Here is a 14,912-nt window from a genome sequence, read left to right as displayed (position 1 = left end):
ACTATGAGATAAACCAGAGGGCATATGTGGGTATGAGCCTTAAATTCAACAGAGAGGTTGAGGACCATCACAGAATCTCATTTGTGTCTAAATTCAACATTTTGCTGTTTCGTTTAGGGCAAAAACTTAATTTGGCATCCCTGAACTTAGATCTGACTGTGTGAATATAATGCTGAGGCAGCAACTTGTTGCAGGATGTTGGGATTAAAAGCGAGAGAAATGCAATTATTTTCAGAGATAGTAGAGTATTTACTGAGTTCAGCTAATGTCCTAGGTGTCAGTTGCACTGTGTTTCTACTGATATACATATTAAATGCATTTTAAAAAAATCAAGGGATGATGCGGATAGTGCAGGAAAATAGTATTAAGGTGGCAGATTAGACATGATCGTAATGATTAGATTAGATCACTTACAGTGTGGAAACAGGCCCTTCGGCCCAACAAGTCCACACCGACCCGCCGAAGCGCAACCCACCCATACCCCTACATCTACCCCTTACCTAGCACTATGGGCAATTTAGCATGGCCAATTCACCTGACCTGCACATTTTTGGACTGTGGGAGGAAACCGGAGCACCCGGAGGAAACCCACGCAGACACGGGGAGAATGTGCAAACTCCACACAGTCAGTCGCCTGAGGCGGGAATTGAACCCGGGTCTCTGGCGCTGCGAGGCAGCAGTACTAACCACAGTGCCACCGTGCCACCCACTACGTGTAATGAATGGAAGTATTGGCTTTGAGGGGCTAAATAGCTAACTCCTGTTCCTGTTTCTTATGTTCTTATGTGCAATTTTGAATAAGCAAATCTTTATAGCATCAAGAACATTTGAGATAGTAAAATTCAACAAATTGCTGAGGTGTGGAAAAAACAAATAAAACCATTATTGCATGCATTACATGAGGCAGTCTGCAGTGAGTGAGGACAACATTTACAAGAATGATTGACAATCAGGTGTATAAAAGTAAAACAAATGCTTTCCAATGTTTAAATAGACAATTGTCCTGACGGATTATGTTTTTGTTTCAAATGGTATACCGAGCAAATACATAGAACATAGAAAAGTACAGCACAGAACAGGCCCTTTGGCCACGATGTTGTGCCGAGACTTAATCCTAATGTAAAATATAACAACTTAACCTATGCACCCCTCAACTCACTGCTATGCATGTGCATGTCCAGCAGTTGCCTAAATGCCCCTAATGACTCTGCTTCCACCACACAGCTGGCAACGCATTCCATGCATTCACAACTCTCTGCATAAAGAACCTACCTCTGATGTCTCCTCTATACCTTTCTCCTAATATCTTAAAACTATGACTCCTCGTACCAGTCAATCCTGCCCTGGGGAAAAGTCTCTGGCTATTGACTCTATCTATTCCACTCATTATCTTGTATACCTCAATCAGGTCTCCTCTCTCCCTCCTCTAAAGAGAAAAGTCCGAGCTTATTCAACCTTTCTTCATAAGGCAAGCCCTCCAGTCCAGGTAGCATCCTGGTAAACCTTCTTTGCACACTCTCCAAAGCCTTTGTATCTTTTCTATAGTAGGGTGACCAAACTGGACACAATATTCCAAGCGTGGTCTCACCAGGGACCTGTAGACCTGTAGCCAAACCTCGCGGCTCTTAAACTCGATCCTTCTGTTAATGAAAGCCAAAACACCATATGCTTTCTTAACAACCCTATCCACTTGGGTGGCAACTTTGAGGGATCTATGTATATGCAAACCCAGATCCCTCTGTTCACCCACACTGCCAAGATGTGTAAGAAACCTTCTGGCATCATTGGAATCACTTCTGGAGCAGAAGGGACCTGTACAAGAAAAACGGATTGCACCTGAATTGGAAGGGGACTAATATAGAAGCAGGGAGATTTGCGAGAGCTGCTCAGGAGGATTTAAACTAGTAAGCTGGGGGATTGGTGGGAATCAGAGAGATAGTGAGGAAAGAGATCAATCTGAGACTGGTACAACTGAAAAGAAAAGTGAGTCCAAAATCAGGACAGGCAGGGAAAAAGCATAGAACAAGGGTAGGACTGATAAGTTGCATTTATTACAATGCAAGAGGCCTAACAGGGAAGGCAGATGAACTCATGGCATGGTTAGGAACATGAGACTGGATATCATAGCAATTACAGAAACATGGCTCAGGGATGGACAGGACTGGCAGCTTAATGTTCTGGGATACAAATGCTACAAGAAGGTCAAAAAGTGAGGCAAGAGAGGAGGGATGTGGTATTTTTGATAAGGGATAGTATTACTGCTGTACTTGGGGACAATATTCCTGGGAATACATCCAGTGAAGTTATTTGGGTGGAACTGAGAAATAAGAAAGGGATGATCACCTAATTGGGATTGTATTATAGACTCCCTAATAGTCAGCAGGAAATTGAGAAACAAATTAGTAAGGATATTTCTGTTATCTGTAAGAAGAATAGTGTGCTTATGGTAAGGGATTTTAACTTTCCAAACATGGGACTGCCATAGTGTTAAGGGTTTAGATGGCGAGGAATTTGTCAAGTGTGTACAATACAATTTTCTGATTCAGTATATGGATGTACCTACTAGAGAAGGTGCAAAACTTGACCTACTCTTGGGAAATAAGGCAGAGTGGGTGACTGAGGTGTCAGTGGGGGAGCACTTTGGAGCCAGCGACCATAATTCTATTAGTTTTAAAATAGTGATGGAAAAAGATAAACCAGATCTAACAGTTGAAGTTCTAAATTGGAGAAAGGCCAATTTTGATGGTATTAGGCAAGAATATTCAAAAGGGGCCAGATATTCGCAGGCAAAAGGATGGCTGGAAAATGGGAAGCCTTCAGAAATGAGATAACGAGAGTCCAGAGAAGTATATTCCTCTTAGGGTGAAAGGAAAGCCTGGTAGGTATAGGGAATGCTGAATGACGAGAAAAATTGAGGAAGAAAAATAAGGAAGCATATATCAGGCATGGACAGGATAAATCGAGTATAATCCTTAGAAGAGTAAATCCTTAGAAGAGTAGGAGTATACTTAAGAGGGAAATCAGGAAAGCAAAAAGGGGACATGAGATAGCTTTGGCAAATAGGGTTAAGGAGAATCAAAATGATTTTTACAAATACATTAAGGACAAAAGGGTAACTGGGGAGAAAATAGGGCCCCTCAAAGATCAGCAAGGCAGCCTTTGTGTGGAGCCGCAGAAGATGGGGGAGATACTAAATGAATATTTTGCATCAGGGTTTACTGTGGAGAAAGACATGGAAGACACAGAATATAGGGAAATAGATGGTGACATCCTGAAAAATGTCCATATTACAGAGGAGGAAGTGCTGGATATATTGAAATGCAAAAAAGTGGATAAATCCCCAGGCGCTGATCAGGTGTACCCTAGAACTCTGTGGGAAGCTAGGGACGTGATTGCTGGGCCTCTTGCTGAGATATTTGGATCAGTCACAGGTAAAGTGCTGATAGAGTGGAGGTTGGCTAACATGGTGCCACTATTTAAGAAAGTTGTTAAGGATAAGCCAGGGAACTATAGACCAGTGAGCCTGACGTTGGTGGCGGGCAAGCTGTTGGAGGGAATCCTGAGGGACAGAATGTACATGTATTTGGAAAGGCAAGGGCTGATTCTGGATAGTCAACATGGCTTTGTGCGTGGGAAATCATGCCTCACAAACTTGATTGAGTTTTTTGAAGAAGTAACAAAGAAGATTGATGAGGGCAGAGCAGCAGATGTGATCTATATGGACTTCAGTAAGGCGTTCGATAAGGTTCCCCATGGGAGACTGATTAGCAAGGTTAGATCTCATGGAACACAGGGAGAACTAGCCAATTAGATACGAACTGGCTCAAAGGTAGAAGACAGAGGGTGGCAGTGGAAGGTTGCTTTTTAGACTGGAGGCCTGTGACCAGTGGAGTGTCACAAGGATCGGTGCTGGGTCCACTACTCCTCATCATCTATATAAATGATTTGGATGCGAGCATAAGAGGTATAGTTAGTAAGTTTGCAGATGACACCAAAATTGGAGATGTAGTGGACAGCGATTACCTCAGATTACAATGGGATCTTGATCAGATATGCCATTGGGCTGAAGAGTGGGAGATGGAATTTAATTTAGGTAAATGCGAGGTGCTGCATTTTGGAAAGCAAATCTTGGCAGGACTTATACACTTAATGGTAAGGTCCTCGCGAGTGTTGCTGAACAAAGAGACCTTAGAGTGCAAGTTCGTAACTTGAAAGTGGAGTTGCAGGTAGATTGGATAGTGAAGAAGGCGTTTGGTATGCTTTCCTTTATTGGTCAGAGTATTGAGTACAGGAGTTGGGAGGTCATGTTGCGGCTGTACCAGGACATTGATTAGGCCACTGTTGGAATATTGCGTGCGGTTCTGGTCTCCTTCCTATCGGAAAGATGTTGTGAAACTTGATAGGGTTCAGAAAAGGTTTACAAGGATGTTGTCAGGGTTGGAGGTTTTGAGCTATAGGGAGAGGTTGAATTAGCTGGGGCTGTGTTCTCTGGAGCGTCGGAGGCTAAGGGGTGAACCTTACAGAGGTTCATAAAATCATGAGGGGCATGGATAGGATAAATAGACAGTCGTTTCTCTGGGGTGGGTGGGTCCAGAACTAGAGGGCATAGGTTTTAGGGTGGGAGGGGAAAGATATAAAAGAGACCTAAGGGGCAACTTTTTCACACGGAGGGTGGTATGTGTATGGAATGAGCTGTCTGAGAAAGTGGTGGAGGCTGACACAATTGCAACATTTAAAAGACATTTGGATGGATATATGAATAGGAAGGGTTTGGAGGGATATGAAGGATATGCTGGCAAGTGGGACTAGATTAGATTGGGATATCTAGTCAGCATGGACAGGTTGGACCAAAGGGTCTGTTTCATGCTGTACACCTCTAGGACTCTATGAATGTGATTTCACTCTCAATGTTAGATCTACTTTTCAATTGATTTTTAAGCAGCTGTGCAGCCTGATAATAGCATCTTGCTTCTGAGTAGCACAATTGGAAAAAATAAACAAATAATTCTTAATGTGTAGATCAGAGCATCGTCACACTGGAGATCTGAATCAAAAGTTGGAAATGCTGAAGTCCCCAATATATTAATGCGCATTTATTAAAAACAAGTGAACTGAATGGAGAATACTCAATGCAATTAGAAAGTCAAAAGCAAAATGACCTGAGATTTTCTCATATTTCTGCCGAGGTACATTGATAACCTGAGTAAAACAGATTAGTCCTATATGATCTCAGAATATTGAATATACATGAGTTGCTCACATTACTACAATACGGGTAAAGTCGTCTCAATTTTTCATCTCAAAATCACAAAACCCACAAGTTCCACCACCAAGAAAAACAAAGGCAGCAGGTGCATGGGTACACACCCGCCGACAAGTGCTTATCGAAGTCACAGGTAATCCTGACTTAGAATTGTAACACCAGCCCTTCACTGTTGCTGCTTTTAAATTGTGGAACACCCTTCCTAACAGCAAGAACACTGTTCATCACCATCATCTCCAAAACAATTGGCCATGGTCAAGAAATCTAGCCCTGTCAAAAAGGCCACATTTCATGTACAAATAAAATAAAATTCACATATATGAATAATCCTGCCCATGAGATAATCACTCAAGCCACACCCAACCCCACCTTCACCAATTATCAAATATCAATATTCTCGCTTCGGTTTCTTCAGTACTGTGTTGTCTCAACATTGTTAATGGATTTTCTGGGGTAATAGGATAAAAAGCAGTAATCTCCATTCTTTAATTGCAATTTTTGAACATCTTTAAATTTAATATCACTAATTTTGTTTAATTAAATTTTACAGCAGGAGTCATGTTAAATATCTGAACCTGTCACTCACTTGTCAAGCCTGACATATGTGAATTTTATTTTATTTGTTCATGAAATGTGGGCTTTGTGACAGGCCTAGATTTATTGACCATGGCTAATTGTTTTGGAGATGATGGTGATGAACAGTGTTCTTGCTGTTAGGAAGGGTGTTCCACAATTTAAAAGCAGCAACAGTGAAGGGCTGTGTTACAATTCTAAGTCAGGGTTACCTGTGACTTCGATAAGCACTTGTAGGCGGGTGTGTACCCATGTACCTGCTGCCTTTGTTCTTCTTGGTGGTGGAACTTGTGGGTTTTCTGATCGTTAGAAGAGTCCAGATTTAAATTTTAAAATTCAGAAAAGAAAATATTCAATGTGGTTTCAGCATTTTGTTGGAAGCAATTGTTTAGGTTAAATTATAGCCATCTAAAATGTGGGCTTATTCTAATGAAATTAAGAAGAAACTCGTGTTGCATCTTGACATCAACAACATGAAGGCAGTCATGTCATTGACTAATGAATATAATTCAGAAAATTCAAGGCTGGTGGGCTGAGAAATGAGAGGAATCCTGTGACTGTTGCAAGAAGGAAATAATGAGAGTAGATCGTACAAAAAATGAGATGCATCAACTAATATCCGGTCAGCCTGGGTTAACATTCTGAGGAAAAGTAAAGGTAGTTCAGAGGCTGTGGTGTGGGCAATGATCCATGACTCTTAGGATCACTAGAATGAGGTGCAAAAACTAAAAGGGTCGGCGACCTTATAAGAAAGTGGGAACAAGTGTATTTCAGATGGATAGTTATGAATCAGTGGGATCGTAATAACTGACAGTGGGAAGCCAATTTTAGAGCTGAAGAGGAGGAGAACCCCGGGAAGGGAAGATGAAACTCTCAGTTGGTGTTTGAAACAATAACTGAGAGGTTGGAACAGTAGTCAATGAAAATCCCAGGAGTAAGAGAATAAGAAGCAGTAACACCACTGTGTCACCGCTGTAAGAGAAGGCAAGGACAGAAGGACACCTTGAAACAATGTGTAACATTGAAATGAAACAAATTTCAAGTATTCTTCAAAAGGTTAGATGTTTCCAGAACCCATGTGTTCCCATAGCAATATCTTTCTTCAAGATCACATGAGTAGAGTTGAGAATAGTTGCTCAAGGTGAGAACTTGTGGAGGTGCCAGTGTTGGACTGAGGTGGACAAAGTTAAAAATCTCACAACACCAGTTTATAGTCCAACAGGTTTATTTTGAAGTACAAGGTTTCAGAGTGCTGCTCCTTCATCAGGTAGCTAGTGGGATAGGGTCATATGACAGAATTTATAGTAAAAGTCTGTGTCCTATGATCCTGCCCCACTAGCTACCTGTTGAAAGAACAGCGCTCCGAAAGCTAGTGCTTCCAAATAAACCTGTTGGACTATAACCTGGTGTTATGTGATTTTTAACTTAAAGGTGAGAACAGGCAGACAAGAGTGATGGTGAATTGGGAACTTGTTGGATTATTCTTCAACAGCGATCAGAAAGCTGGGAGAACTATAATACACCTAGTTGTAAGAAAGATAATTAATTAACTTTCCGATCCTACATCTATTTAATTAAACAAGCTTCCTCCGATTCCCTTCCCACCCTGAATTCTGAAAAAAGTTATTTGTTGGAAACCTAAAAGTCAAATTGCCAAACGTTGAATTAATATCTCCTACAATAGTTCTGATCATCATACGTTTGTCATTTTGATTCTAATTTGGAAAAAATCTATTTACCTACAATTGTCCAAAACTTTCATGCTTCATCAATAGCATGCAGTATGTCCACGGAATTTTAATTTGGGAAATTGTTATATTTTATTTAACACAAAAAGTCGAGTTATTACACTTCCGTTGCACTTGACATTTTATATTTTGAAATAACTAAAAATAATGGAGCACAGACAGGGAGTAATCAAACTGGTCTTTAAAATATAGATTGAATGGTTTCCTCCTGCGTTGCATTACTTTATGCTTAAATACGTATTTAAAACAGTGCAAGAGTTTCTACACCAGGTTAGGTCAACACAATAAAATTTAATCTAAAGCACACGGTTGTAAGACTAAACCCCATGCGGTTATTTTCTACCTCGGCGACTAGACATGAGATTAAGATGTCATTGAAATGACATTTATACCATTAATGCTATAAATAGCAGAAATAGCTATCTAAATATTATGGATTTAAAACGCATTTACTTTGATGCAAATTCAGACATGCTACTTAAAATTAGATAAATTTTACATTATTGAATAGTTTGATTTGATTTGATTTATAAGCATAGTAAACTGATAAGTTTAGGCCACAGAGAAATTAAAATAGATTTGTCTAAAAAAAAATTAGTGATTTGATCCTCCCTCAAATTTTTCATCTCCAGGGATCCTAACCTTTTCAGGCTAACTATCTTCAAACTTAAAAATCACACAACACCAGGTTATAGTCCAACAGATTTATTTGGAAGCACTAGCTTTCGAAGCGCTGCTGCTTCAGGTGATTGTGGAGCAGGATCATATGACACAGAATTTATACGAAAGATTACAGTGTCATGAAGCTAAAATGATATATTGAACAAACCTTGATGTTATGTTAATGTGTAATATTTAATATTACACATAAGTTAATGTGTAATATTAAATATTACACATTAACATAACATCAAGGTTTGTTCAATATATCATATATCGTTTCAGCTGCCTGACACTGTGAGCTTTTGCTATAAATTCTGTGTCCTATGGTCCTGTTCCACAACCACCTGATGAAGGAGCAGTGCTATAACCTGGTGTTGTGTGATTTTTAACTTTGCCCACCCCAGGTCCAACACCAGCTCATCTGAATCATATCTTTAAACTACTCAGCTCTCACACCTTAATGTTGGAATGAGCACTAGTATCACTAACTCTAAATAATCTGAATTGCCAGATATAGCTTTTATTATACACAATCTTGAAGTCATTACGTTTTTACATTTTTCATTGGAACTTGATGTTATTAGCGCACTAAGCCTGAATCCTGTGTGCCAAGCATACAGCCCACCTGCTGAAATCAATTCCCAGGGAACATAAGAGGCAACCCAGCATAACTCTTTCCTTAGGTATCCCCCATCTGCATATTGACATCCTTTCATTCCACTATCCTTAAGCAATGTCACTAAAACAAATTCTTGCAAATAAACTTTCCACCGATATAGTGCCTTATCACATCTTCACAGCATACTTTATAGCAAATTGATTGAATGCACTTCAAATATAATGTTTCTATGCAGGACATTGCATCTTCAATTTAAAATTTGTTGCCTTTTCTTTTTCACCATTCCCTGAGAACAGAAGGTTTAAAATTAGGGTTAAAAGCTAAACAAAGTAATGTTCATTCCAGCATATCTAAATGTCCTGTAAATGTAACTTACATCTTTCGTAACGCCATGTTGACTCTACTTGAATGTTTTATGATTTTTAAAGTGTCTTTCTGGAATTCATTATTAAGGAAATGGTATTATCTTCATGATAGATATTGGCCAACTGGCTTGTTGTTTCCTGCTTTCCCCAGATTCTAGGGAATTTTTAAAGATTACATTCCATGGATTCACTATTTCTATAATCACTTCTTTTAAGATTCTGTATTATAGGTCATCAGAACAAGGAACTAATCAACCCGTAGTCGCATTTATTCTTCAATTCTTTTTCACTGGTGATGAGTAATTATTTCATGTTCCTCCCTACCTCTTGTCCTTAGTGCTTAGAGAAGTTTTGGGCAGGGTATTGAAACAGGCTTCCTGCTGTGTGAAACCAAGAGTTTGCAGAAAACACATCCTCGCTGGTCATGATAGCCCATAACCATATAGCAATTTAATAGCATGAAATGGCTGGAGGGCTGATCAAGGGTGAAACCTACACCTAATCAGATTGGCCAACACCACATGCAGTCCCCAGTTTCTAAGTCCAGGAATCAAGGACCAGCAGAGGGTTTAGGATCAGAAGTGTGAGTTGAGACCCAGGGTGGGTGGTGTCTTAATGGAGAGACCAAGGAGAAAGGCTACTCTAGGTCTTGGCAATCTGGTATAAAATTGCAACAAGTCAAGGATAGGTGGGAGGACCTCACAGGATTTTACAGACCTGTCAGTGGAGGACCTCAAAATTCTAGTGTTATCTGTACTCTACAATGGTTGAGAACAGCAAATTTCCTCCACATCAGTGAATGATTTAATTAGGTGAGTTAGAAGATTTGTCCATTCTATTGTTTTCAAGTGTGATGTGGCTACAAATTTTGTTTTTTTATAAATGGCAATTTATGTTTTATTCAAATTTTAGCTTGAATGTTCAAACTTTGAATATCTTTTCAATGTCAGTAAATTCTGGATGGTTCAATGTAACTTGGTATTTTGTTTAAATGCAGAAGTTATTTTTCATATTATATATAATAATTTATATATATTTTCAGATACTACATTTATAAAGGATACATTTTAGTTGTACTGGTTGGAAAGGCTTTAGACTTTGTACTGGATGAGTGGTAATGGTTGATAAAATGGTGTGAATCTGACTTGTGTGGTGAAGAACTGTCAGATCTGCATTTAAATTTCAATTTATAATGCATTAAATATATTCTATTTTCACAACCAGCCAAAAAATAATATGGACATTTTTCCCTAAAGCATTTCAATTAATTGTAATTCTCTCTTTCCTGAAAAGCTTAAGTGAACGAGCTCAACTTTTAAAGAATGTTTTTCGGAAGAATACTTTCAATCTACACCGTTCTGATTCTTTCCAACAGAGTTCATTACGTAAGTATCTTTTTCCCAAGTGTGTTCATTTGACAACCTTTTTTCCCATGGTTTAGTAATTATGGTTAAATCCTTGTGTTTCCGGTTAACTCTTTAGATGATTCTGTTATGCTCCTGTTTTCACCCTGCCCTTTCACAGTAACTGCTCATAGAACAAGTACATATGTAATGCTATAAACTCCTTCGTCATATCTGATCTGGGTGTACGTGTGTGGAAACATGTCCTTGGCTAAAACACCATCTGTTTTTTTGTGTCTCCAAATGTTCTTAGCCAACAGTTTGGTTGGAAGCTAATGAGACTGATCACAAGTATTGATAAGGGGGACCATTCACCGCCATTGAGAAACTCATCCATTGTTTTAAAAAATGGTGTCAGCATCACAATTGTTGCACTTCTGGAAGATCCCTCTTGAACATTTAGTACCTAATTGCATTATACTTTATTTAAAGATTGAAATTAATTAATTTTGACAATATAATGACAAGTTGTTTCATGATTCATTCTTCTGTAACTTGATGAGTTTTGTGATGAGCCACTTTATTCTTGTTTTCATAGATGGTTATGCCTTTTCCCAAGATGAGAATGGTATTGTGTCCCAGTCTGAAGTGGTCAGGGCCTATGACACCACCAAACAAAGACCAGATGATTGGTAAACATTTAATACATGGACTGCAAACAAGTGCTTTCACTAAGAGTGTGACATTGGACTTCAAACATTACAGATCTAAGTTTTAGATATGTAGCTGTAAAGATCTGCAAAGACCCAAATAAGTTGGTCTTTGTATGTTTCATGAAGGGGAAAAGTGCTAATCACTTTTGTTGTGTATTAAACAGACATGAACACTGTGCAGATCAATGTTATCATAAACTCACTCTTTTAGAATATCAACACCTTAAAATACACACTAACCACAAGGTTGCCAGAACTTGAAATTTGTCATTGGTATACCTGTTTTTTGACATGTTTGTTTTAAAAATACAAACATATAGACATGAGTAATGTTTTGATTTTCAACCCTGCTCAGTGTGAACATTGTAGAAAATTGAGTACCACTTCCTAAATTTTCCTGTTTATCATAAACTGTGACTTTTACCAATTAAACCCTGTTTTTTGATAGATTACTACTGATTTGAAGTGATGCACCTATTTGTGAACAGTATCTATATAAGTGTAGCATAACAATTCTGTAATATATTTTAATGTTCAAGTCACTGAATAGGAATCTGTTAAAAATGCTAAAATATATCTTAGTAATGCAGTATTAAACTTGATACTAATACTCCCCTTCTGGTTGCCAAATCTTCTATTTGCCAAATTTAAAACTCTGCATGAGCCTTATTCAATAGTTTTCTAATCACTTCAGTTGATAGAATTTGACATTAGCCCAATTCTCCAGAGTATTGTCAAAGGGCCGAAACAAATTTCAAGTCCCATTTGTAACTTTCCTGCTTCAGTTTTTCTGAAGTGTATTTTGCACATGCACTGGCACTGACTTGTTCAAAATTGCCTCTTGGCAATTGCTTCATGATTTGTGTATTTCACAGGCCGTGACTTTGGATATGCTTTACTCATTGCCCAATATTTGACTTAATTTTCAGAATGAAGCAATGTAGTGTGTTTTCTGTGAGAGGCTACATCTCCTACAGTACAAGCTTGTGAATTTAGTGATTTTTTAAAATGATTTAACATTCAACAAACATTTCAATACAAATGTGAGGGTTCTCCTTGCCCCACTCCACCATTTTTTGCACACATTTTACCATGGGTCTAAAATATGCTGTGATTAAATAATAAAATGAAGGTTTGTTTTCCTGACTACCATCTCTTAAAAGGTTAGTTCAAGTTTGTTTTGTGTGAACTTTGTTCAGGTTATTTAATTACGTGTGTAAATGTGCCAATTTGAATAACATTTTAATTCCAACCTATTTTCTGGTGAATGTGAGCTAAATTTGTTTGCTGTATATGAAATTTCCATGATTTAGTCAGCAATACTGGTGAATTGTGCCAAGCAATTTGGTTCGCATTATTACTTTTAAAAAAAAAACTGCCATTTTTACAAAATCAGTACAGTAATTTCCTTTCTATTACATGTTGAATTAAATTTACCTTGTATTGAGTGTATAATTCTGTGGTTGTCACAATTTATGCAGCGCTGACAACAGAAACTTGGATGTGACCTCGCTATAGAACCTTAAGTATTTACTTCATAGAGGAGCATCCTTTACAGTAGTGTGTGTTTTATGCATTAAACTGCCTTGATTGCAAAGCATAACCCAGATTTTAAAAATATTGTGTCAACATTCCATTCAATCTGATCTTTAGTGCATCCTTATTTATGCGAATTTTTGTATCACTAATGTGAACAATAGTTTAATGGTTAATTTTTATCATTGAGTATTTGCCACAGAACATCTAGATTTGGCTGAGTATTGGCTATGAAACTGAACTTCAGCAAACAACAGGACATAACACAAAACAGTGTAATCAGCACAGTTGTAATATTCCATCCTCTCCAGTAACTTAAAGGCAAATTTTGCCTTTACATTATATTTTCCAGAAAAAAAGCAAACCACTGTTAGAGATTATGATTTTAAAAATTATAAAAGGAGTAGCAAATAAAAATCCACAAGTGTTTGAGAACACAAACCAGTTACTATCATCCTTTGATTTGCAGCTTGCTGTGCCCATGTGCTTTCTCTATATGCAACATGTTCTGTGTTTGTCAAAATTCTTGAATGAATGTCATAGCTCTAACTACGTGATTACTTTGTGGTGTCTTTTAATCAATGATAGCTGTCGTCTTCCTCCGATATGTGAGGCTGACTGTGGTGTACTTGATTGTCCTGTCTGTATTCTTGTCTAACTGCATGAGATCAAGTGTTACATGTAACATTGTTACTGCATGACTAATTTTCTGATCTTGCAGCACATCTTCTGCAAGGTTAGAGACAAATGAAACAGATTAATGGAAGGTAACATCATGCAGCAGTTTATGATGGGCAAAAAAAATTGTTTCCTGACCAATCATTGTGTATGTCCTGCATTTTGGAATAAAAATCTTTAATATAAATGAATGACAGCTTTAAATTATTTTGTAAGTTTGTAATTCACACTGACATATCCGTGTCCATTTGGTTCTGTGAAAGGTTGTATCCAAATAGGCTATGTATGGAATGTGTACTTTGCTTTACTAGACTTAAGACAACAGAATAAAAACAGATGTGAAGATTTTGATACTTTTTAAATGATTGAACATGACTACTTCAAAATAAGAAATCAAATTTGAAAAGAATTTGCCTTGATTGTCTTGTTCAGTGTGACAACAAAGTAAAATATTTAATGCATGTTTGCTCCATTAGTAATATGGTAACAAAATTTGCTTTCCATTGTTGCCAGTCTTGCATAGTATTTAAAATCAATCTAATTCAATGATGGAATTTGACTTGAATGTCATGTAAAGATGAACATATTCTGTACACTGGATCAGGATTTTTCTGTCGAAATTTCCAGAATGTTGATTGAATTTCCCTGTAGTATGGTTTTGCACTGCATGAATGGTGACCTTCAAAATCAATGTTCATTGTACATCTCAGGTTTGTATCTAAGTTACTGTATGGAAATGCACTGTTTTATATTTTGTTGTAAATCTTCAGTACTTTTTTTTTTAGTCTGTCACTTGCCATTGACTCTTGTAAATTGCATGGTGGCAGTTGCAGTCCTTCAATGTTTTGTCTTTTGGTTGTCATAAGGATCACATAATAAAACTAAATTTACAAACCCTGACCATTTATGTTTTCATGTTTTGTTTTAGCACTTATACAGCTAATTTCACATACTGCCAGGAAAGAATTACAAAAAGCAATTTATGTTAACTGTGAGGGGGTAGGTGGCATCAGCAGTTCAATACAAAGAAATGCGAAGTAGGTAAAGGAAAAAAGTAAGCAAACACTAAATGATTGCGATCACCAAGAATAGGGAAACACAAAGATCCATCTATCTTTGGATTGCAGGAAGTAGATGTTATCAATGACAAACAGACCATAAGATAAAGGAGCAAGATTAAGCCATTCGGCCCTTCTAGTCTGCTGTGCCATTTCATCATGGCTTAAATGTTTCTCAGCCCCATTCTTTTCTCTCCATGTAACCTTTGATCCCATTACTAATCAAGAGCCTTTCTATCTCAGTTTTAAAGAGATATACTCAATAACTTGGCCTGTACGGTTCTCTGTGACAGTGCGTTCACAAATTCACCACCCTCTGGTTGAAGAAGTTCTACCTCCCTTCATTCTGAGTG

General features: G+C 37.8%; 1 protein-coding gene across 2 annotated transcripts in view; it reads left to right on the top strand.

Annotated features, from left to right (window-relative positions):
• Positions 1 to 14,401, top strand: part of atp8a1 (ATPase phospholipid transporting 8A1) — a 360,724-nt gene extending 346,323 nt beyond the window's left edge. For both annotated transcript variants that reach the window (XM_043691994.2, XM_043691984.2), the window contains exons 35-36: positions 10,525 to 10,616; positions 11,173 to 14,401. In XM_043691994.2, the coding sequence (XP_043547929.1) occupies positions 10,525 to 10,616; positions 11,173 to 11,270 (190 nt within the window). In that variant the 3' untranslated portion in view covers positions 11,271 to 14,401. The remainder of the gene's footprint in view (positions 1 to 10,524; positions 10,617 to 11,172) is intronic.
• Positions 14,402 to 14,912: the final 511 nt, after the last annotated feature.

Source organism: Chiloscyllium plagiosum, unplaced genomic scaffold, assembly GCF_037043375.1.
Source record: "Chiloscyllium plagiosum isolate Xiang-an unplaced genomic scaffold, Cpla_swu_hap1 HiC_scaffold_1, whole genome shotgun sequence".
NCBI lineage: Eukaryota > Metazoa > Chordata > Chondrichthyes > Orectolobiformes > Hemiscylliidae > Chiloscyllium > Chiloscyllium plagiosum.
Note: the sequence above shows the minus strand (reverse complement) of the source record. Positions and strands in the feature narration are given on the sequence as shown.